This window comes from Pristiophorus japonicus, chromosome 5, assembly GCF_044704955.1.
Source record: "Pristiophorus japonicus isolate sPriJap1 chromosome 5, sPriJap1.hap1, whole genome shotgun sequence".
In the NCBI taxonomy this organism is placed as follows: domain Eukaryota; kingdom Metazoa; phylum Chordata; class Chondrichthyes; family Pristiophoridae; genus Pristiophorus; species Pristiophorus japonicus.
In genome coordinates, this window is record NC_091981.1 from 153,285,613 (window position 1) to 153,309,804 (window position 24,192).

Genomic DNA, 24,192 nt, shown 5'->3' on the forward strand with positions numbered 1-24,192 from the left:
GGAAGTGTGCAGTCATCCAATATCTTTCCTAAAACCCAAGAAAAATATAGATCAGAGTATTTTCTAAATGGCGAGAAGCTAAGAACTGTGGAGAATCAGAGAGATTTAGGAATTCATAAGTCTTCAAATACTAGTGGGCAGGTACACAAAATAATAAAAAATGCTAATGGATTGTTAGCTTTCATCTTAAGAGGACTGTTATATAAAGGGGTAGAGCCTTGCTACAGTTGTATAGATTGCATCTGGAGTACTGTGTTCAGCATTGGACACCACACCTCAAGAAGGATATATTAATCTTGAAAGAGGTGCAGCACAGATTCACCAGAATGATACCGGGGCTTAAAGAATTAAATTAGGAGGACAGGTTGCTTCAACATGGCTTGTATTCCCCTGAGTTTAGAAGGTTGAGGGGTGATCTAATTGATATTTTTAAAATGATAAAGGGATTCAATAGCGCAGATACAGAGAAACTATTTTCTCTATTGGGGGAACCAGGACAGAGGGCACAATCTTAGAATTAGAGCTAAGCCATTTAGGAGTGAAATCGGGAATTACTTTTTCCACACAGGAGTGGAAGTCAGGAACTCTCTTCCCCAAAAGACTGCGGATACATTTTCAAGGCTGAGATTGATACATTTTTGTTAGGGTATAAACATATATGGATAAAGTTGAGGCACAGATCAGCCATAATCTGATTAAAGTAGTTGAGGGGCTGAATAGTCTATTCCTGTTCCTATGCAGATTACTTGATTGCCTGTGGTAGGCAGAGGGGAATTTCTTTGTGCTTTTTTCCCCATAAATTGGCTTACTGTTTTCCCCTCTTTTTTTGCCCCTCTCAACAGATTTTGACACTGCTGAGGCAGGGGTGAGGAAATGGGTTTAATGTTGTGTGTTGGTTGAACCATGTTGGGATGCGATATGTTTGATTTACCGTTTGTTTTGAACTGTACTTTGTTCATTCATTTGCATTCCCTTTAATGCTGTGGTGCTGATTTTGTAATGGCAGTAAAATAGAAATGCCAGAGCTACTGCAATGAATGTGGCTCTAGATATTACAAGGACATTTCCTATCCCTGCCTCGACTAGCTGATCAAACCACCGCACACAATAGCAACCTGCAACCACAGTTGCTCCTCCCACCTGGAACTTTTCAACACAGTTCGGCTGAGGAGTAGGGGCATCAAGGGGAAGCACAAGCACAAGGCATAGGACATATGTAAATTATAAATGGCATCAATAAAGAGAAATCGTTCTTACTCATTACAAGACCATTATTGTGCTGTGCTACTGGTTTGCCCCAAGTTTTACAGTCTTATATTCTTGTTACAGTTGTACAGTGTGTATTTTATGCAAAATACCTAGTCACATTTTTAATTATGCATACCTAAAACTTAGTGGACATTTCTGGTGAATGGCCCAAGATCTTTTTTGAAAATTGTTAAGTTCAGTAAGTTTTTAATCTACTTATTTCCAATCTCCTGCTATTCTCATAATCCTCCTCCCAGATGTTCAAAAAATGTAAAAACATTTTCACTGTCACACAAATATAAAATCTTACCTTGGCACCATATTTTGAATAGTTCATTTCTGTAAGAGTAACAGGACGAAGTTTGTCTATATCTCCAAATGCCACACCAGGGACATAAAGGGCACAAACAACATGAACCCACCTAAAGAGAAAATGCACAGGAGGCTACTGAGATTACTTAGAATCATAGAAACGTACATAACAAGAAGGAGGCCATCTGGCCAGTCGTGTCTTTGCTGGCTCTTTAAAAGTGTAATCATGCTTAGTCCCACACCCCGCTTTTTGTCTGTACCCCTGCAAGTTCCTCATTCTGAAGCATCTGTCCAACTCCTTTTTAAAATTATTTATGGAATCAGCTTTTCAGGTCGAGCGTTCCAGATTCCAACGACGGAATGAAAACATTTTACTCATCTCCCCTCTAGATCTTTTGCCAATGATTTTAAATCTATGACCTCTTGTTATTGACCCACTCGCCAGAGGGACCAGCCTTCCTCTATCTACTCTATCAAAACCTCTCATCTTGAAAACCTCTATTGGATCACCTCTTAACCTTCTCTGTTTCAAGGAAACCAACCCTAACTTTGCCAACCTCTCCTCATACCTAAAGTCCCTCATCCCTGGTAACATCGTGCTAAACCTCCTCTGTAACCTACTTGTGTCTAAAGTAAACCTATAGTTTGGCCAAATTGAATATAACGTTCAAAAACTTGTACAAAAATACTAAAACAATGAACAAGATATACAAGACAGTCAGTGGAATTCAAGGTTAACTCGGAATAAAATAAGTTTCACATGTGCACGCTTTCAGGTACATGAACTCCTTCTAGAAGTATAATAATAAATCTCAGCTGGTATGATACCTGTGGCTTTACAATTGATCTCAATGTTTTTTTATTTGGGAAAAGGAAAGGGATCCAACAATCCCTGGTAAGGGTGAAATGCACCTGTAGACATTGGGCGAGGACAGGGTTTGGCTCCCTGGCACTATCAAGGCTCACATGTGAATGGCATCTTGGGCAAGTTACTGACAGGCATCTAGCGCCTGTGCAATCATACTGCAGCAATGAACAGACACTCTTAGGAGAGGAGGTTAGAAGTTTGATGCACTTTAAAAAATAGCTTTAATATGTAATTTGCACAATTTCTCGCAGATCTGATTGCCATGTTATTATCTTGGATGGTATCTTTTTCATAAACATCACAGCATGTTAGCCAAGTAAGATTTCGGGTCCAAATTTCCCCAAGAGTTGCCCTTTTTTTTTTGGAGTAAATAGCTTTTTTTGGAGCAACTTAAAAATAGAAAATTTCCCCATTTAACTTACTCCTATGTAAGTCAGCTAGTTAGGTTTTTTTCTAGTTTCGTTTGTTCTCTCCAAAAGGGGGTGTGACAAGTCACTTACGCCTCTTATGGCCATCGAAGCAAATTTGGCCAACTGAAAGTTACTCCAAACTAACTTAGGCCAGTGTATGTGGCACTTTTGTAGACACAGAAAAACCTTACCTACATTTAAGAAATCAGCGCAGGTAGCCAGAGATTGGAGGGGGAAGGGGGGGGAGGTGAGTTAGAGGATTCTAAAGCACTAAAGACCTTCACAACATCAGCACAACATTACAACATCTTCAGCACAACAGCTGCAGATCATCAAAAGTAAATGAAAGATAAATCATCTACTGAAAATAGAGTAGTCCTATCTTGCCGACTGCAGAACACACCGGCTAGCCCTCCCGCCAGGGCTAGGGACGTCAGGCACACACGACTGTAAGGGTGAGGGATTTTTACTTTTTACAGTTGGCCCTAACTGTTGTGTGGTCCTAATGGAGGATGATTCAGTTTTAATACAAAATATCTTTTATTGGAAATTTTACAGTGCACTTCAACGACAACAACAACAACAAAGAAAGGCTGCACCCATCCCTCACCCACATCCCGGGGAAAGTGCACTTAGTCATAGGGTCGGTGATGGTGGTGGTGGGGGGGTTGGGGGCCCGGCTTGGGCCTGACCGGTGGCTGGTGCGTGGATTGAAGTGGGAGTGGTATTTGAGTATCTGGCCTTTGTGCCCTTATTGTAGAAGCTAGTTCCATCATGGCATCTGCCATCGTCTGCACACCCTCTGAAATGTCACCCCTCACTTCCCGTCTGAGTGCAGAGATTTCATCCGACAGTGTCGCAACCTCATCATGCACTCCACTGACAGCCGCCACAAGTGATCTTGTGAGGGCATTGGTCTCCTCACCCAATGAAACAACCTGATTAACCTCTGCTGAGGGCAGCATCTCAGGAGAGACTGGTCGGCTTTTCCTTCCCCTTGCCGTGGGTCTGCCTGGTGGCACCCCTCCAGTGCGGGGCGCAGGCTGGGACGGTGTCTCAAGATGCATTTCCCGACCGCCACTGGGACCCGTGACCTCGAAAGGTGTGAACCCATGGAATGCTGAGGAGCTCATGGAGGGTTATGGCAGTGTGATAACTTCTCTATTCCAATCAGTTCCTTTTTCCATTTGCCAAGCCCACTTTCACTGCATCTTTTTCGAAGTCTGTAGCCTACCTCTGAGGGAATGATCAGGTCATTTTGGGAATGATGGGGTTGGAAACAACTGCTGGACTTTGTTTTTCCCCCTCCGAATACATTTTTTCCCCGTCACTTTTCATTAGCGTATGAAATCATATTAAAATTCCCACCCCTCTGATCCCAGAGTTGCCAACCCTTCAGGTATTATCAGGGAGTCTCTAAGCATGGAGGATTTATCTCCCAGGCACCGCTGCCAGCAACCTAGGAGAAAAGTACAATGCATTCGCGCCTGTGTAGTATCATTGTTTTTGGAAGGTTGTTTTGTTTTAAAAGAGAAAACTTATTTCACACAACTGTTCATAAAAAAAACGGAAAATAAATATTGAATAAAGGTTGCATCTTGAAATCCAAAAATGCTAGTGTTAGAGCTGTCAGATAGTTCTACAATATATTTTTTTAAATAACTGTGACTTTTAGACAAAAGTCTTCAGAAGTTTAATGCTTCAGGGGATACATTAACATATTTTGATCAGTTCTAGCTTCAAACCCTTTTGCAGCTGAGGGATCATAGTGAAGCTGCAAAATAAACACTGTAGCTTTGAAAGGGGATGGAGCCGGGGGGGGAGCGGTTAATGCAGAGGGCTACGGAAGGGCCCTGAACATTCTTGGTGCCCAAGGTCCCAAGAATTCTTAATACGGCTCTGCATACTGAATGCCTAACAGTGGACAGGGATATCTGATAGCTCGGGTAAGTTCCAGACATCAACAGAGTGCAAGGGTTTCCTCTTGGATGATCTGTCAGAACAAAGTATTTACCATATGTAATCCAACTTTGTAAGGTAAATGCAATAAAAGTTGCAAACTGATCTGAGATCACGTGTTCAGATGTCACACGAACAAACTTCCAGGGCATTCTTCTACTCCGGTCATTACAAACTACAATTCTAAGCAATACATTCAATAAGCCTACATTCTAGACCCGTCATAAACTTCCTGGGATTTTGAAGATAGACATTTATTTTCTTAAATAATTAAATACTGGTGAAACAAACCTTCCAGCATCTGTCTCTTTAAAAATTCCATCCACGTTCGGGCACAACTCACAACTGGGTGTCACTCCACATTTGCATGCATCACAGAACCAGGGTTCTGTAGAATTTTCAGAGGCAGAACTCATAATGGAGTCACTTTCTCCATCAACACCATAGCAACCTGCCGAAAAGGAGAAAAATAAATCTGATGATACACCCAAACTTCACCTCAAGAATTTACCTCTTGTGGCATTACAATATACAATTCACAACACTGGCTGGAGATTTTTTCAATTACAAACACAAAACATCTCCACCATTATACCTTAAAAAGACTTTTACTACTTGCATTCTGAAGCTGAAAAGAAGTTATCTCAGAACTGAAGCAAATACCAATGACAACAAACACATCCATTTGAAAATGAATCAAATTTTCCAGGCAATGGACACAAAAATAACATTTTAGATGATATAGAAGTAATATCGCTAAAGAAGATTAAATTAGATATGTAACTCATGGATTAAAACAAATTATCTGCCTAAATGCTGAAAAAATTCAATTTGCAATCTGAACTAGAGATTCTACAGAAAGCAGGATATTAAATAATGAACGTTATTAAACTGACAACATAGCATGCTCATGTTGCCATAAGAAACTCAAAGGTTATATTTCATGACACAGATTTTTCCAAGTTTTTACTGAAAAAGTGCATTACAGCACAAGTATCAAATATTAAACTATATTAGTAGATCTCCCATGAAGTTGCTCATGGTGAGTCAGATGATCCGCTGTCTCATAATAGGGGTTTATATACTATGTAGGGGGATATCAGAGCCACCGATTTACAGTAACTGAATACGACAAATTCTATTTTTTTTTAAATTATATACTGGGATTTTACTGGCATCCCCAGGATTGAATTATTCAGCTGTGTCCATTATACTGTAAAATTTGCATGAGTAACCATTCATAATTTATATATATCTTTACCTATGCATTTAATTTTACTATATATTTTTTTAAATACACAGCAAAATGGTATCAGGAAGCACTAGTTAAAAACAGATATCTCAACCTGGAGTTTCCGCTCAATTTCACTGTTTTTTCCGGCACAATATGGATGAAATCGGCACAACCAGCATGAAAGATTGTGGAATTAAGCGCAATTTGCATTCAGAGCAACTCAAGTTTCCGAGATCTACTGCGCCAGTTTTAAAAACATCGCGCTGGAAGCAGGCCCCGCCCACAAAATTCACCATACCTCCCCCCCCCCAAGGGTAAGTTAATCACCATTGGGAGTTTCCGGTAATCGAGCTTGTTTGCAGACCTTCAGGGTGGCTTTAAAAATTAAGCTGGTCCTTTTGGGCACAAATATACTAAATGGTACATGTTAGTTTTGTTTTAATTTATTAAGAAACTGACTAATGAACCTCAATATAACTAGAAAATAGTTTTATATATATATTTTTTAAGTGATTTTCAGTCATTTAAATTCGGGTTATGCAGGTGGTGGATTGGCACTGCAATTAAAAATGCTTGTTTTGAGAGTTAAACTTATTTTTAGCTTTTTTTAAAGCAAACTTCACCAAGTCACCACTTAAATGCGTGAAAGGAATTTCTTTAAAGCAAACTTTTTAAATATTGCACCACGGGTGGCTCAGCTGCACAAGAGGTGCGGGGGTGGGGGGGGGGGTGGGGGGAGGAAGAATAATGGAAGAGTTATAGTGCAGGAGATTCGCTAGTCAGGGGAGCAGACAGGCGTTTCTGCGGCCGCAGAAGTGACTCCAGGATGGTATGTTGCCTCCCTGGTGACAGGGTCAAGGATGTCACCGAGCAGCTGCAGGGCAAGAGTGAACAGCTAGAGGTCGTGGTCCATATCGGGGCCAATGACATCGGTAGAAAGAGGAATGAGGTCCTGCAGGCAGAGTTTAGGGAGTTAGGAGAGAGATTAAAAAGCAGCACCTCAAAGGTAGTAATCTCCGGATTATTCCCGGTGCCACATGCTAGTGAGTACAGAAATAGAAGGATAGAGAATACGTGGCTGGAGAGATGGTGCAGGCAAGAGGGCTTTAGATTCCTGAGGCATTGGGACTGCTGGGGGAGGTGGGACCTGTACAAGCCAGACGGGTTGCACCTCAACAGAGCCGGGACCAACATCCTCCCGGGGAGGGGGGTTTGCTAGTGCTGTTGGGGCGGGTTTGGCACGGGGATGAGAACCTGAGAATAGATTCAGTAGGGAGGGGACTAAAGCTGGAATTAGAAAGCAAAAACGTAGAAAGTGAGTTTGAAGGACAGAAGAAAAAATAGGAAAAAAAGGATTAAAAAAAACAATTTAAAAGGTCTTTGTCAAAATGCACGTAGCATTCGTAACAAAATATATGAGTTGACAGAACAAATAGATACATAAGAACATAAGAAATAGGAGCAGGAGTAGGCCATACGGCCCCTTGAGCCTGCTCCGCCATTTAACACGATCTTGGCTAATCCGATCACGGACTCAGGTCCACTTTCCTGCCCGCTCCCCATAACCCCTTATCGATTAGGAAACTGTTAATCTCTGTCTTAAATTTATTCAATGTCCCAGCTTCCACAGCTCTCTGAGGCAGCGAATTCCACAGATCCACAACCATCTGAGAAAAAAATATTCTCCTCATCTCAGTTTTAAAAGGGTGGCCCCCTTATTCTAAGATTATGCCCCCTAGTTCTAGTCTCCCCCATCAGTGGAAACATTCTCTCTGTATCCACCTTGTCAAGCCCCTTCATAATCTTATACGTTTCGATAAGATCACCTCTCAATCTTCTGAATGCCAATGAGTAGAGGCTCAACGTACTCAACCTTTCCTCATAAGTCAACCACCTCATCTCCAGAATCAACCTAATGAACCTTCTCTGAACTGCCTCCAAAGCAAGTATATCCCTTCATGAATATGGAAACCAAAACTGCACGCAGTATTCCAGATGTGGCCTCACCAATACCTTGTATAACTGTAGCAAGACTGCACTACTTTTATACTCCATCCCCTTTGCAATAAAGGCCAAGAGATTCCATTGGCCTTCCTGATCACTTGCTGTACCTGCATACTAACCTTTTGTGTTTCATGCACAAGTACCCCTAGGTCCCGCTGTACTGCAGCACTTTCCAATCTTTTTCCATTTAAATAATAACTTGCTCTTTGATTTTTTTCTGTCAAAGTGCATGACCTCACACTTTCCAACATATGCTCCATCTACCAATTTTTTGCCCACTCACTTAGCCTGTCTCTGTCCTTTTGCAGATTTTTTGTGTCCTCCTCACACATTGCTTTTCCTCCCATCTTTGTATCGTCAGCAAACTTGGCTACGTTACACTCAGTCCCTTCTTCCAAGTCGTTAACATAGATTGTAAATAGCTAGGGTCCCAGCACTGATCCCTATGGCAGCCCACTAGTTACTGATTGCCAACCAGAGAATGAACCATTTATCCCGACTCTCTGTTTTCTGTTAGTTAGCCAATCCTCTATCCATGCTAATATATTACCCCCAACCCCATGAACTTTTATCTTGTGCAGTAACCTCTTATGTGGCACCTTATCGAATGCCTTCTGGAAATCCAAATACACCACATCCACTGATTTCTCCTTTATCCACCCTCTTCGTTACAGCCTCAAAGAATTCCAGCAAATTTGTCAAACATGACTTCCCCTTCATAAATCCATGCTCACTCTGCCTGATCGAATTTTGCTTTTCCAAATGTCCTGCTATTGCTTCTTTGATAATGGACTCCAACATTTTCCCAACCACAGATGTTAGGCTAACTGGTCTATAGTTTCCTGCCTTTTGTCTGCCTCCTTTTTTAAATAGGGGCGTTACATTTGCAGTTTTCCAATCTGCTGGGACCTCCCCAGAATCCAGGGAATTTTGGTAAATTACAACCAATGCATCCACTATCCCTCCTGCAAATGTGTATAATCTGATAGCCATTACAGAGACGTGGTTGCAAGGTGACCAGGACTGGGAACTAAATATTCAGGGGTATTTGACAATTCGGAAGAACAGACAGAAAGGAACAGGAGGTGGGGTAGCCCTGTTAATAAAGAATGGGATCAGTGCATTAAATCGGTTTGGGTAGAGATAAGGAATAATAAAGGGAAAAAAAAAAATCACTGGTGGGCGAAATCTATAGGCCCCCTAACAGTAGCTACACATTTGGACGAAGTATAAATCAAGAAATAATGGAGGCTTGTAATAAAGGACAGCAATAATCATGCGTCATTTATACTTTCATATTGATTGGACAAAGCAAGTAGGCCAGGGTAGCTTTGAGGAGGAATTCATAGAGTGTATCCACGATAGTTTCCTTGAAAAGGAAGTTGCGGAACCAACCAGGGAGCAGTCTATCTTAGATCTAGTACTGTGCAATGAGGTAGGAATAATAAATAATCTCGTAGTAAAAGATCCTCGAGGAATAAGTGACCATAATATGGTTGAATTTCAAATTCAGTTGGAGGGTGAGAAAATTGGTTCTCAAACCAGGGTCCTAAGCTTAAATAAAGGAGACTACAAAGGTATGAGGGCAGAGTTGGCTAAAGTGGACTGGGAAAATAGATTAAAGAATGGGATGGTTGATGAGCAGTGGCAGACATTTAAGGAGATATTTTATAACTCGCAACAAAAATATATCCCAATGAGAAGGAAAGACAATAAGAGAAGGGATAACAATCCATGGCTAACTAGGGGAATAAGGGAGGGTATCAAATTGATAACAAGGCATACAATGTGAGTAAGACTAGTGGGGATTCCAGAGGATTGGGAAATTTTTTAAAGCCAGCAGAGTTCGACTAAAAAAATGATTACGAGGGGGAAGATCGATTATGAAAGTAAACTAGCACGAAATATAAAAACAGATGGTAAGACTTTCTACAGGCACATTAAAAAGGAAAAGAGTGGCTAAAGTAAATGTTGGTCCCCTGGAGATGAGACTGAGGAATTAATAATAGAGAACAGGGAAATGGCAGAGACGTTAAACAAATATTTTGTATCGGTCTTCACGGTACAAGACACTAAAAACATCCCTATACTGGATAATCAAGGGGCTATACGTAGGGAGGAACTTAATACAATCACTATCACGAATGAAGTAGTTCTAGGTAAAATAATGGGACTAAAGGCGGACAAGTCCCCTGGACCTGATGGCTTACATCCTAGGGTCTTAAAAGAAGTAACTGTAGCGATAGTGAATGCATTGGTTGCAATCTACCAACATTCCCTGGATTCTAGGGCACTCCCACCAGATTGGAAAACCGCAAATGTAACGCCCCTATTTAAAAAAGGAGGCAGACAAAAAGCAGGAAACTATAGAAACATAGAAATTAGGTGCAGGAGCAAACCATTCAGCCCTTCGAGCCTGTACCACCATTCAATAAACTCTGTACCCCTTTCCTGCTTTCTCTCCATACCCCTTGATCCCTTTGGCCGTAAGGGCCATATCCAACTCCCTTTTGAATATATCTAACGAACTGGCCTCAACAATTTTCTGCAGCAGAGAATTCCACAAGTTAACCACTCTCTGAGTGAAGAAGTTTCTCCTCATCTCGGTCCTAAATGGCTTACCCCTTATTCTTAGACTGTGACACCTGGTTCTGGAACTCCCCAGCAACGGGAACATTCTTCCTGCCTCTAACCTGTCCAATCCTGTCAGAATTTTATATATTTCTATGAGATCCCCTCTCATTCTTCTAAACTCCAGTGGATACAAGCCCTGTTGATCCAGTCTCTCCTCATAAGTCAGTCCTGCCATCCCGGGAATCAATCTGGTGAACCTTCGCTGTACTCGCTCAATAGCAAGAACGTCCTTCCTCAGATTAGGGGAACAAAACTGAACACAATATTCCAGTTGTGGCCTCACCAAGGTTCTGTACAACTGCAGTAAGACCTCCCTGCTCCGATACTCAAATCCTCTAGCTATGAAGGCCAACATGCCATTTGCCTTATTCACCGCCTGCTGTACCTGCATGCCAAACTTCAATGACTGATGTACCATGATACCCAGGTCTCGTTGCACCTCCCTTTTTCCTAATCTGTCACCATTCAGATAATATTCTATAGACCAGTTAGCCTAACATCTGTCGTTGGGAAAATGCTGGAGTCCATTATTAAGGAAGCAGTCGTGGGACATTTGGAAAAGCATGATTCAATGAAGCAGAGTTAGCATTGTTTTATGAAAGTGAAATCATGTTTGACAAATTTGCTGTTGTTTTTTGAGAATGTAACGAGCAGCGTGGATAAGGGGGAACCAGTGGATGTGGTGTATTTGGATTTCGAGAAGGCATTCGATAAGGTGCCACATAAGAGGTTACTGCACAAGATAAAAGCTCACGGGGTTGGGGTTATATATAAGCATGGATAAAGGACTGGCTAACTAACAGAAAACAGAGAGTCAGGATAAATGGTTCATTCTCGAGATGTCAACCAGTAACTAGTGGGGTGCCGCAAGGATCAGTGTTGGGACCCCAACTATTTATAATCTATATTAACAACTTGGAAGAAGGGACTGAGTGTAACGTAGCCAAGTTTGCTGACGATACAAAGAGGGGAAGAAAAGCTGTGTTGAAAAATATCTTAATTAGTGGATCTGACCAATATATACTTTCAAGCAAAACCACTTCTGCTCCAATTATATTCTGAAGATATTATTGGCAGAAAAGGCTGAAATTTCAGCAAAATTATTAGTTATAAATTTCATCGCAATCGTTGAATTGGCAATTGTTAAAGAATTGTAAGTGGTCGGTTTCTGGTTTCTCTTCCGATTTGTATGTTTTTGTTAACAGAACTGACTATAGTAAATAAAATGCAAATCATTGTCAAAAGAAATGCAATGTACTATACAGTTCCATATACAGATGCGACGCCTAAAATTCGGACCCCTCGGGACTGAGGCCGTTCCGAAATCCGGGCTTTCGATTTGCTTTCTGACGTCACGAATCCGGACACACCCGAGCCCAGGTTTGGGTATTTCCGGATTTCGGAATGTCAGAAAATGGGGTGGGGGGTGAAGGAGAAGAGATTCCCGCCAAGGAATTGTTCGGGCTGTCTGGCCCCACTGAGGAGGATGTCGTTGGGTAGGATGTTGTTGTTGAGCGGGCCCCACCGAGGATGTTGTCGTCGGGTGGGCCCCGGTCAGCAGGTCGTCGGGTGGGCCGGCGAGTAGGCCAGAGGTCGGGTAGCGGCAGGACCCAAGTTCAGCAGCGTCATCGGGTCCGGATTCCGGACGACCCTGCAACCGATCAGTCCGCAGTCCGGATTCCGGATTCTCAACGCTGCACCTATAATGCTATCTCCCAATCAAATATTGGGAAATTTTCAACATCTTAAATACTCAGGACATAATAGAAAAATTCATCAAACAGCATATGTAAATGGGACTTAAAAGGCAATACATGTGCAGCGTCGAAAATCCGGACTTCCAGAATCCCGAATGTTCCGGAATCCAGATCGATCGGTGGCAAGGTCGTCCGGAATCCGTAGTTTTCTGGTATTCGGACCCACCGACCCTGAGGTCCCACTGCTGCCCGACCTTGCGCCTTGGCTCACCCTCGCTGCCCTTACCTCGCCTTGCCCCGCTGTCCTTACTTCGGGGCCTCCTCGCCGGCCCGCCCGAACGCCTCCTCTTCGCCGCCACACTGCCCCCACCCTCCCGCGCCCCCCACCTCTCCCCCCGCCCTTCTGACATTCCAAAATCCAGAAATACTCAAAAGTCCGGATTCCGGAACGGTCCCAAGGGTTCCAGATTCTTGACGCTACACCAGTACTCCAATCATATTCCGGTATCACTGGTGAACGATTGTATCTTCACTCTCATGGATTTTTACAATATTTGAACCACTGATTCAATTACAACCATGTAACTCTGTCCAAACATAATTTCTAATGTCCCGTGATGTTGCAATTCAGAGATTATGGTCTTTCTTTTACCAAGTTCTGTTATCTTGGTGTTACTGTTTCTCTGTCTCTCCTGTTCTACTGATCTATCCCTAACTTCTTTTTGCTTCTCTCGGTTATCTCTGTATTTTTCTTCTTTCCTTTCAGTGGGAAGTACTGGGCAGCATGGTGTACTATGGCAGGGAAGGAAGCCTCTGATGGTATTTTTCCGGGGTTGCAGGGAAATGCAATGTGCAGTGGCTCCCTTCTTCTCCTCTTCCACCCCTTTATTCTCATTACATCTTTCACACCTGTGCAATCCCACTTCCCCCTTCTTCTACCCCTACCTTTTCCCCTTTGAACTACCTGTTCAATTCTTTATCTACCCTTCCTCTCTGCTGACATATATCTCCTCCTTAACTCTCAATTCACTCCCATTTCCTTCAAATAAGCATTCAGTTGCTTTCAAAATGTAACTTGTTTCCTCCCTCTCTGCCCTTTTGTCTCAGGTGTCAATAATTAGAATGACTTACAATTTGTCAACAGTCAACAAAATCACAATCACTAAGAAGGTGGTACTCAGTAAGATAATGGCACTAAAGGCAGCTAAATCCCCGGACTTGATGGATTGCATCCTAGGGTCTTAAGAGAAGTAGCGGCAGGGATTGTAGATGCACTGGTGGTAATTTACCAAAATTCCCTGGATTCTGGGGAAGTCCCAGCAGATTGACAAACTGTAAATGTAACGCCCCTATTTAAAAAAGGAGCAGACAAAAAGCAGGAAACTATAGACCAGTTAGCCTAACATCTGTGGTTGGGAAAATGTTGGAGTCCATTATTAAAGAAGCAGTAACAGGACATTTGGAAAAGCAAAATTCAGTCTGGCTGAATCAGCATGGATTTATGAAGAGAAAGTCATGTTTGACAAATTTGTTGGAATTCTTTGAGGATGTAACGAAGAGGGTGGATAAAGGGGAACCAGTGGATGTGGAGTATTTGGACTTCCAGGAGGCATTTGACAAGGTGCCACATAAAAGGTTACTGCACAAGATAAAAGTTCATGGGGTTGGGGGTAATATATAAGCATGGATAAAGGACTGGCTAACTAACAGAAAACAGAGAGTCAGGATAAATGGTTCATTCTCGAGATGTCAACCAGTAACTAGTGGGGTGCCGCAAGGATCAGTGTTGGGACCCCAACTATTTATAATCTATATTAACAACTTGGAAGAAGGGACTGAGTGTAACGTAGCCAAGTTTGCTGACGATACAAAGAGGGGAAGAAAAGCTGTGTTGAAAAATATCTTAATTAGTGGATCTGACCAATATATACTTTCAAGCAAAACCACTTCTGCTCCAATTATATTCTGAAGATATTATTGGCAGAAAAGGCTGAAATTTCAGCAAAATTATTAGTTATAAATTTCATCGCAATCGTTGAATTGGCAATTGTTAAAGAATTGTAAGTGGTCGGTTTCTGGTTTCTCTTCCGATTTGTATGTTTTTGTTAACAGAACTGACTATAGTAAATAAAATGCAAATCATTGTCAAAAGAAATGCAATGTACTATACAGTTCCATATACAGATGCGACGCCTAAAATTCGGACCCCTCGGGACTGAGGCCGTTCCGAAATCCGGGCTTTCGATTTGCTTTCTGACGTCACGAATCCGGACACACCCGAGCCCAGGTTTGGGTATTTCCGGATTTCGGAATGTCAGAAAATGGGGTGGGGGGTGAAGGAGAAGAGATTCCCGCCAAGGAATTGTTCGGGCTGTCTGGCCCCACTGAGGAGGATGTCGTTGGGTAGGATGTTGTTGTTGAGCGGGCCCCACCGAGGATGTTGTCGTCGGGTGGGCCCCGGTCAGCAGGTCGTCGGGTGGGCCGGCGAGTAGGCCAGAGGTCGGGTAGCGGCAGGACCCAAGTTCAGCAGCGTCATCGGGTCCGGATTCCGGACGACCCTGCAACCGATCAGTCCGCAGTCCGGATTCCGGATTCTCAACGCTGCACCTATAATGCTATCTCCCAATCAAATATTGGGAAATTTTCAACATCTTAAATACTCAGGACATAATAGAAAAATTCATCAAACAGCATATGTAAATGGGACTTAAAAGGCAATACATGTGCAGCGTCGAAAATCCGGACTTCCAGAATCCCGAATGTTCCGGAATCCAGATCGATCGGTGGCAAGGTCGTCCGGAATCCGTAGTTTTCTGGTATTCGGACCCACCGACCCTGAGGTCCCACTGCTGCCCGACCTTGCGCCTTGGCTCACCCTCGCTGCCCTTACCTCGCCTTGCCCCGCTGTCCTTACTTCGGGGCCTCCTCGCCGGCCCGCCCGAACGCCTCCTCTTCGCCGCCACACTGCCCCCACCCTCCCGCGCCCCCCACCTCTCCCCCCGCCCTTCTGACATTCCAAAATCCAGAAATACTCAAAAGTCCGGATTCCGGAACGGTCCCAAGGGTTCCAGATTCTTGACGCTACACCAGTACTCCAATCATATTCCGGTATCACTGGTGAACGATTGTATCTTCACTCTCATGGATTTTTACAATATTTGAACCACTGATTCAATTACAACCATGTAACTCTGTCCAAACATAATTTCTAATGTCCCGTGATGTTGCAATTCAGAGATTATGGTCTTTCTTTTACCAAGTTCTGTTATCTTGGTGTTACTGTTTCTCTGTCTCTCCTGTTCTACTGATCTATCCCTAACTTCTTTTTGCTTCTCTCGGTTATCTCTGTATTTTTCTTCTTTCCTTTCAGTGGGAAGTACTGGGCAGCATGGTGTACTATGGCAGGGAAGGAAGCCTCTGATGGTATTTTTCCGGGGTTGCAGGGAAATGCAATGTGCAGTGGCTCCCTTCTTCTCCTCTTCCACCCCTTTATTCTCATTACATCTTTCACACCTGTGCAATCCCACTTCCCCCTTCTTCTACCCCTACCTTTTCCCCTTTGAACTACCTGTTCAATTCTTTATCTACCCTTCCTCTCTGCTGACATATATCTCCTCCTTAACTCTCAATTCACTCCCATTTCCTTCAAATAAGCATTCAGTTGCTTTCAAAATGTAACTTGTTTCCTCCCTCTCTGCCCTTTTGTCTCAGGTGTCAATAATTAGAATGACTTACAATTTGTCAACAGTCAACAAAATCACAATCACTAAGAAGGTGGTACTCAGTAAGATAATGGCACTAAAGGCAGCTAAATCCCCGGACTTGATGGATTGCATCCTAGGGTCTTAAGAGAAGTAGCGGCAGGGATTGTAGATGCACTGGTGGTAATTTACCAAAATTCCCTGGATTCTGGGGAAGTCCCAGCAGATTGACAAACTGTAAATGTAACGCCCCTATTTAAAAAAGGAGCAGACAAAAAGCAGGAAACTATAGACCAGTTAGCCTAACATCTGTGGTTGGGAAAATGTTGGAGTCCATTATTAAAGAAGCAGTAACAGGACATTTGGAAAAGCAAAATTCAGTCTGGCTGAATCAGCATGGATTTATGAAGAGAAAGTCATGTTTGACAAATTTGTTGGAATTCTTTGAGGATGTAACGAAGAGGGTGGATAAAGGGGAACCAGTGGATGTGGAGTATTTGGACTTCCAGGAGGCATTTGACAAGGTGCCACATAAAAGGTTACTGCACAAGATAAAAGTTCATGGGGTTGGGGGTAATATATAAGCATGGATAAAGGACTGGCTAACTAACAGAAAACAGAGAGTCAGGATAAATGGTTCATTCTCGAGATGTCAACCAGTAACTAGTGGGGTGCCGCAAGGATCAGTGTTGGGACCCCAACTATTTATAATCTATATTAACAACTTGGAAGAAGGGACTGAGTGTAACGTAGCCAAGTTTGCTGACGATACAAAGAGGGGAAGAAAAGCAATGTGTGAGGACACAAAAAATCTGCAAAAGGACATTGACAGGCTAAGTGAGTGCGCAAAAATTTGGTAGATGGAGTATAATGTTGGAAAGTGTGAGGTCATGCACTCTGGCAGATAAAAAATCAAAGAGCAAGTTATTATTTAAATGGAGAAAGATTGCAAAGTGCCGCAGTACAGCGGGACCTGGGGGTACTTGTGCATGAAACAGAAAAGGAAAGTATGCAGGTACAGGAAGTGATCAGAAAGGCCAATGGTATCTTTGCCTTTATTGCAATGGGGATGGAGTATAAAAGCGGGGAAGTCTTGCTAAAGTTATACAAGGTTTTGGTGAGGCCACACCTGGAATACTGCGTGCAGTTTTGGTTTCCATATTTACGAAAGGATATACTTGCTTTGGAGACAGTTCTGAGAAGCTTCTCTAGGTTGATTCCGGGGATAAGAGGGTTGACTTATGAGGAAAGGTTGAGTAGGTTGGGCCTCTACTCATTGGAATTCAGAAGAATGAGAGGTGATCTTATCGAAACATATAAGATTATGAGGGGGCTTGTCAAGGTGGATATAGAGGATGTTTCCACTGATGGAGACTAGAACTAGAGGACATGATCTTAGAATAAGGGGCCACCCATTTAAAATGGAGATAAGGAGAAATTTCTTCTCTGAGGGTTGTAAATCTGTGGAATTCGCTGCCTCAGAGAGCTGTGGAAGTCAGGACATTGAATAAATTTAAGACAGAAATAGACAGCTTCTTAAACGTTAAGGGGATAAGGGATTATGGGGGAGCAGGCGGAGAAGTGGAGCTCAGTCCATAATCAGATCAGCCATGATCTTATTGAATGGTGGAGCACACTCGAGGGGCCGTATGGCCTACTCCTGTTCCTATTTCTTATGTTCTTATTAAAACAACTGATACTGAAAAGCTGTTTGGTTCAAAATTAACACTTAAAAAAATAAAATTAGGATGAGGAAAACACTATTGCCACTAATTTCCAAGAGGATTGTCCAGCTCTCCCACCATAACTTTGGCAGATTGGGGAAGCCCATGGAAATTGTATCCATCTCAGCTTAGTATGCTTTCAAAAATTTATAAAGCCCAAAAACTACAACTGGCATGCAGCCAGTCATCTCTCTCTCTCTCTCTCTCTTACACAAACATATTGGTGGAGCGAGCAGCCGGAGGAGAAGCGAGGAGAGGCCTATAAAGGCCCAGCGGGAATCCGGGGTTGGCGGCGGTCAGTGGTGGAGCGAGCAGCTGGAGGAGGAGCAAGGAGAGGCCTATAAAGGCCCAGCAGGAATCCGGGGATCAGCGGCAGGCATTGGAGCAGCTAGCCGCAACAGGGTCAAAAGTAAGAAAGAAGTAAAAAGTAATCGAGGGGTGACGTCACAGCCAAAAGGGTAAGTAATTGGCTGGTTGACTGGTGAGTAGTTTTCTTTTTCTTTATCTTTTTTCTTGTTCTTAGTAGTAAAAAAGCCTCGGCAGTGTTGCCAATTTAAGCGTTAAGTCATGGCAGGAGAGCCCAGACCCATGTCATACTCCTCCTGTGTTATGTGGGAAGTTAGGGACGCTTCCAGTGTCCCTGACGACTACATGTGCAGGAAGTGTATCTTGCTGCAGCTCCTGACAGACCGCATTGTGGCACTGGAGCTGCGCATGGATTCACTCTGGAGCATCCGCGATGCTGAGGATGTCGTGAATAGCACGTTTAGTGATTGGTCACACCGCAGGTAAAGGTTACTCAGGCAGATAGGGAATGGGTGAACATCAGGCAGAGCAGCAGAAGGAAGGTAATGCAGGGGTCCCCTGCGGGCATCTCCCTCCAAAACAAATAGACCACCATGAGTATTGTTGGGGGAGTTAACTCATCAGGGGAAGGCTGCAGCAGCCAAGTCCATGGCACCAGGGGTGGCTCTGCTACACAGGAGAGCAGCAAAATAGCGTGAGAGCTATAGTGATAGGGGATTCTATTGTAAGGGGAATAGACAGGCGTTTCTGCGGCCACAAACAAGACTCCAGGAGGGTATGTTGCCTCCCTGGTGCAAGGGTCAAGGATGTCTCGGAGCGGCTGCAGCGCATTCTGGAGGGGGAGGGTGAACAGCCAGTTGCCGTAGTACATATAGGTACCAACGATATAGGTAAAAAGCTGAGTTTAGAGAGGTAGGAGTTAAATTAAAAAGTAGGACTTCAAAGGTAGTAATCTCAGGATTGCTACCAGTGCCACGTGCTAGTCAGAGTAGGAATGGTAGGATAGCTAAGATGAATACGTGGCTTGAGGAGTGGTGTAGGAGGGAGGGATTCAAATTCCTGGAACATTGGAACTGGTTCTGGGGGAGGTGGGACCAGTAGAAACCGGACGGTCTGCACCTGGGCAGGACCAGAACCAATGTCCTAGAGGGATTATTTGCTACTCCTGTTGGAGAGGGGTTAAACTAATATTGCAGGGGGAATGGTAGCCTATTCAGGGAGACAGAAGGAAGCAAAATGGGGGCAGAAGCAAAAGATAGAAAGAAGAAAAGTAAAAGTGGAGGGCAGAGAAACCCAAGGCAAAAATCAAAAGGGCCACATTACAGCAAAATTCTAAAGGGACAAAGTGTGTTAAAAAGTGTGCCTCAATGCGAGGAGTATTCGGAATAAGGTGGACGAATTAACTGCGCAGGCAGCTATTAACGAATATGATATAATTGGGATAACGGATGCATGGCTCCAGGGTGACCAAGGCTGGGAACTCAACATCCAGGGGTATTCAACATTCAGGAAGGATAGATAGAAAGGAAAAGGAGGTGGGGTAGCGTTGCTGGTTAAAGAGGAAATTAACGCAATAGTATGGAAGGACATTAGTTTGGATGATGTGGAATCTGTATGGGTAGAGCTGCGGAATGCCAAAGGGCAGAAAACGCTCGTGGGAGTTGTGTACAGACCACCAAACAGTAGTAGTGAGGTGGGGGACAGCATCAAACAAGAAATTAGGGATGCGTGCAATAAAGGTACAGCAGTTATCATGGGCAACTTTAATCTACATATAGATTGGGCTAACTAAACTGGTAGCGATACGGTGGAGGATTTCCTGGAGTATATTAGGGATGGTTTTCTAGACCAATATGTCGAGGAACCAATTAGAGGGCTGGCCATCCTAGACTGGGTATTGTGTAATGAGAAAGGACTAATTAGCAATCTTGTTGTGCGAGGCCCCTTAGGGAAGAGTGACCATAATATGGTAGAATTCTTTATTAAGATGGAGAGTGACACAGTTAATTCAGAGACTAGGGTCCTGAACTTAAGGAAAGGTAACTTCGATGGTATGAGTTGTGAATTGGCTAGAATAGACTGGCGAATGATACTTAATGGGTTGATGGTGGATAGGCAATGGCAAACATTTAAAGATCACATGGATGAACTTCAACAATTGTACATTCCTGTCTGGAGAAAAAACAAAACGGGGAAGATGGCTCAACCGTGGCTAACAAGGGAAATTAGGGATAGTGTTAAATTCAAGGAAGAGCCATATAAATTGGCCAGAAAAAGCAGCAAACCTGAGGATTGGGAGAAATTTAGAATTCAGCAGAGGAGGACAAAGGGTTCAATTAGGAGGTGGAAAATAGAGTATGAGAGGAAGCTTGCTGGGAACATAAAAACTGACTGCAAAAGCTTCTATAGATATGTGAAGAGAAAAAGATTAGTAAAGACAAACGTAGGTCCCTTGCAATCAGAATCAGGTGAATTTATAATGGGGAACAAAGAAATGGCAGACCAATTGAACAAATACTTTGGTTCTATTTTCACGAAGGAAGACACATATAACCTTCCAGAAATACTAGGAGACCGAGGGTCTAGCGAGAAGGAGAAACTGAAGGAAATCCTTATTAGTCAGAAAACTGTATTAGGGAAATTGATGGGATTGAAGGCCAATAAATCCCCAGGGCCTGATAGTCTGCATCCCAAAATTCTTAAGGAAGTGGCTAGAAATAGTGGATGCATTGGTGATCATTTTCTATCGACTCTAGATCAGTTCCTATGGACAGGAGGGTAGCTAATGTAACACCACTTTTTAAAAAAGGGAGAGAAAACAGGGAATTATAGACCAGTTAGCCTGACATCAGTAGTGAGGAAAATGTTGGAATCAATTATTAAAGATGGAATAGCAGCGCATTTGGAAAGCAGTGACAGGATCGGTCTAAATCAGCATGGATTTATGAAAGGGAAATCATGCTCGATAAATCTTCTAGAATTTTTTGAGGATGTAACTAGTAGAGTGGACAAGGGAGAACCAGTGGATGTAGTATATTTGGACTTTCAAAAGGCTTTTGACAAGGTTCCACACAAGAGATTGGTGTGCAAAATCAAAGCGCATGGTATTGGAGGTAATTGACGTGGATAGAGAACTGGTTGGCAGACAGAAAGCAGAGTCGGAATAAATGGGTCCTTTTCAGAATGGCAGGCAGTGACCAGTGGGGTGCCGCAGGGTTCAGTGCTGGGACCCCAGCTATTTACAATATACATCAATGATTTAGAAGAAGGAATTGAATGTAATATCTCCAAGTTTGCAGATGACACTAAGTTGGGTGGCGGTGTGAGCTATGAGGAGGATGCTAAGAGGCTGCAGGGTGACTTGGACAGGTTAGGTGAGTGGGCAAATGCATGGCAGATGCAGCATAATGTGAATAAATGTGAGGTTATCCACCTTGGGGGCAAAAACACGAAGGCAGAATATTATCTGAATGGCAGCAGATTAGGAAAAGGGGAGGTGCAACGAGACTTGGGTGTCATGGTACATCAGTCATTGAAAGCTGGCATGCAGGTACAGCAGGCGGTGAAGAAGGCAAATGGCATGTTGGCCTTCATAGCTTGGGGATTTGAGTATAGGAGCAGTGAGGTCTAAATGCAGTTGTACAGGGCCTTGGTGAGGCCTCACCTGGAATATTGTGTTCAGTTTTGGTCTCCTAATCTGAGGAAGGACATTCTTGCTATTGAGGGACTGCAGCGAAGATTCATCAGACTGATTCCCGGGATGGCGGGAGTGACATATGAGGAGAGATAGCTCGACTGGGCCTGTATTCACTGGAGTTTAGAAGAGTAAGAGGGGATCTCATGGAAACATATAAAATTCTGATGGGACTGGACAGGTGAGATGCAGGAAGAATGTTCCCTAGGTTGGGGAAGTGCAGAACCAGGGGTCACAGTCTAAGGATAAGGGGTAAGCCATTTCGAACCGAGATGAGGAGAAGCTTCTTCACTCAGAGAGTTGTTAACCTCTGGAATTCTTAACTGCAGAGAGTTGTTGATGCCAGTTCGTTAGATATATTCAAGAGGGAGTTAGATATGGCCCTTACGGCTAAAGGGATCAAGGGGTATGGAGAGAAAACAGGAAAGGGGTACTGAGGTGAATGATCAGCCATGATCTTATTGAATGTTGGTGCAGGCTCGAAGGGCCGAATGGCCTTCTCCTACACCTATTTTCTATGTTTCTAAAGCATTCCATACAAACATCTGAATAAAGTTTTTGAAATTTGTCCTCCAGCTTTTCTTCAAATAATGTTAAGAACAGAAATTGATATAAATTGAAGTAAAATATTCCAGTGGTTCAGCTGATCGAATGTACTGATGCATCCTGTGAAATTGGAAACATTATACATGTCCAGAGTGCATAATCTGTCTTCAGCTAACAAAACCACAGCATTATTAAAAATATCGAGTCCCAGCTCAAGTTTTTGGGAGCCACTGACACTTTATGAAAGCATTGAGACACAAATGGCAACTAAGTGGACACATTTAATCAGAGTATTGTGAAATAAGGTATTTTGGGTTTTCGCGATTTCGCTCATTTTTGAGCAATAATTGCAGCAGAATTTTTTTTTTAACCGCTGGGATAGCATTACCGCCAGAGCTCGCAAAATTCGCCAAACGGTGAAGAGCGATAGCGATAAATCCAGCGTTGCACAACTGAATTTTTGCGCCGGAGCCGATATTTGCGGCCGGAAAAAAATCGGACCGTCTGCGCATGCACAAGTTTTTTTTTGCCATTTTTTTCTTCTTCCCATTTTTTTCTTCTTCCCACATTTCTGGTCAGCTGTCAGGGAGCACCCATGCATGCGCAGTACACCCAGGGCTAAATCAGCCATTTTTAGATTGCATTCATGATGGAAGGAGATGGGAGCAGGCCGTGAGCAAGAAAGTTTAGCAATGAGGCCAGTGTCATTGCTATGAAAAGGAGATGGGCAGAATTAAACAGGAGGGGTGCAAGTAAGCCCTTCCCAACAGTTTTTCGTCACATTTGGACCAGCATCGCTGAGGAGGTGCCTTGTATCGACGACATCCGAAGGACCCACACTCAGTGCCAGAAGAGGTTCAATGACCATTGCAGGGTCCTTAAGAGTAAGTAATGTTTTTATTGATGCACTCCTTCATTACTTAAATTATAAATCTGACACATGTTGGTATCGGTAAGCATAGTGTTGCACCTTATTTGCAATGAATGATCTTTACACATTATTAAGATTGCTTTCTGCGATCTTAAAAGATCTTTCTGCACTTCGATGTTTTCCTCATGAATCACGTGCAACTTCCAGGGCCATTAAACAGAGGACTGTATTAAATGCACACAGTATGGTATAAGTGCTTTGATAGCTATCTGTGTGTGCTACAAGAGCAGATGGGCCCTCTGGTAACCATTCCCATTGACATCTTTGCAGGGAAAGATGTCCCACAACCGCCGGGAGCAGCAGCAGACAGGCGGCAGGCGGTCCACGCAGAACCATGCCTCTGACAGACCTGGAGGAAAAAGTGGCTGGTATGATCGGTGCCTCAGGGAGGACAACTGCCCATAGGGGTGCTGAGCCCCTGTTCAAAAGTGAGGGTAAGTCCTGCAAAATCCCTGGGCTGGGTTGGGGCAATGTGATGCAGTGTCTGTGGACTAGGGTTGGGGCAATGTGATATAGTGCCTCTGGACTAGAGTTGGGGCAAGGTGATGCAGTGTTTCTGGACTACATATAATGGAGTCCTTCAAATGAGCCTGTGCTATGTGACCTTACTCATGTCACCCTGCCCCCTCCTCTGCTGCTAACCACTCATCTGTTGTTTTCTATTTCCAGATGAGGAGTCGCATGCGCCACATCCTCCAATGGAAACCCCCACCTCAGGCCATTAGGAGGAGGGGGTTGAGGGCAAGGAACTTCAAGGGGATGAGTAGACTGAGCAGCCTATTCCGGTGGGGTGGGGGGGGGGCCGATGCACTCAAAACCTCTTTTTCCTCTGGACAGCAACTCATCCGAGGAAGAAACATTCTCGGGCTTTGAGCCATCCGAGGCCCCGAGTACAAGTCGCGTGCAGCAACGCATGGTGAGTCG

At 43.5% G+C, this 24,192-nt stretch overlaps 1 protein-coding gene across 9 annotated transcripts in view; it reads right to left on the reverse strand.

Moving 5' to 3' along the window:
• Positions 1-24,192, reverse strand: part of phf14 (PHD finger protein 14) — a 444,962-nt gene that overhangs the window by 272,442 nt on the left and 148,328 nt on the right. For all 9 annotated transcript variants that reach the window (XR_011593351.1, XR_011593352.1, XM_070881023.1 and 6 more), the window contains exons 5-6: positions 5,089-5,248; positions 1,559-1,670 (exon numbers count right to left, since the gene is read on the reverse strand). Coding sequence is in view for 7 of the 9 variants with exons in the window: in XM_070881023.1 (XP_070737124.1) it covers positions 1,559-1,670; positions 5,089-5,248 (272 nt within the window). In the remaining 2 variants the exon portion in view is untranslated. The remainder of the gene's footprint in view (positions 1-1,558; positions 1,671-5,088; positions 5,249-24,192) is intronic.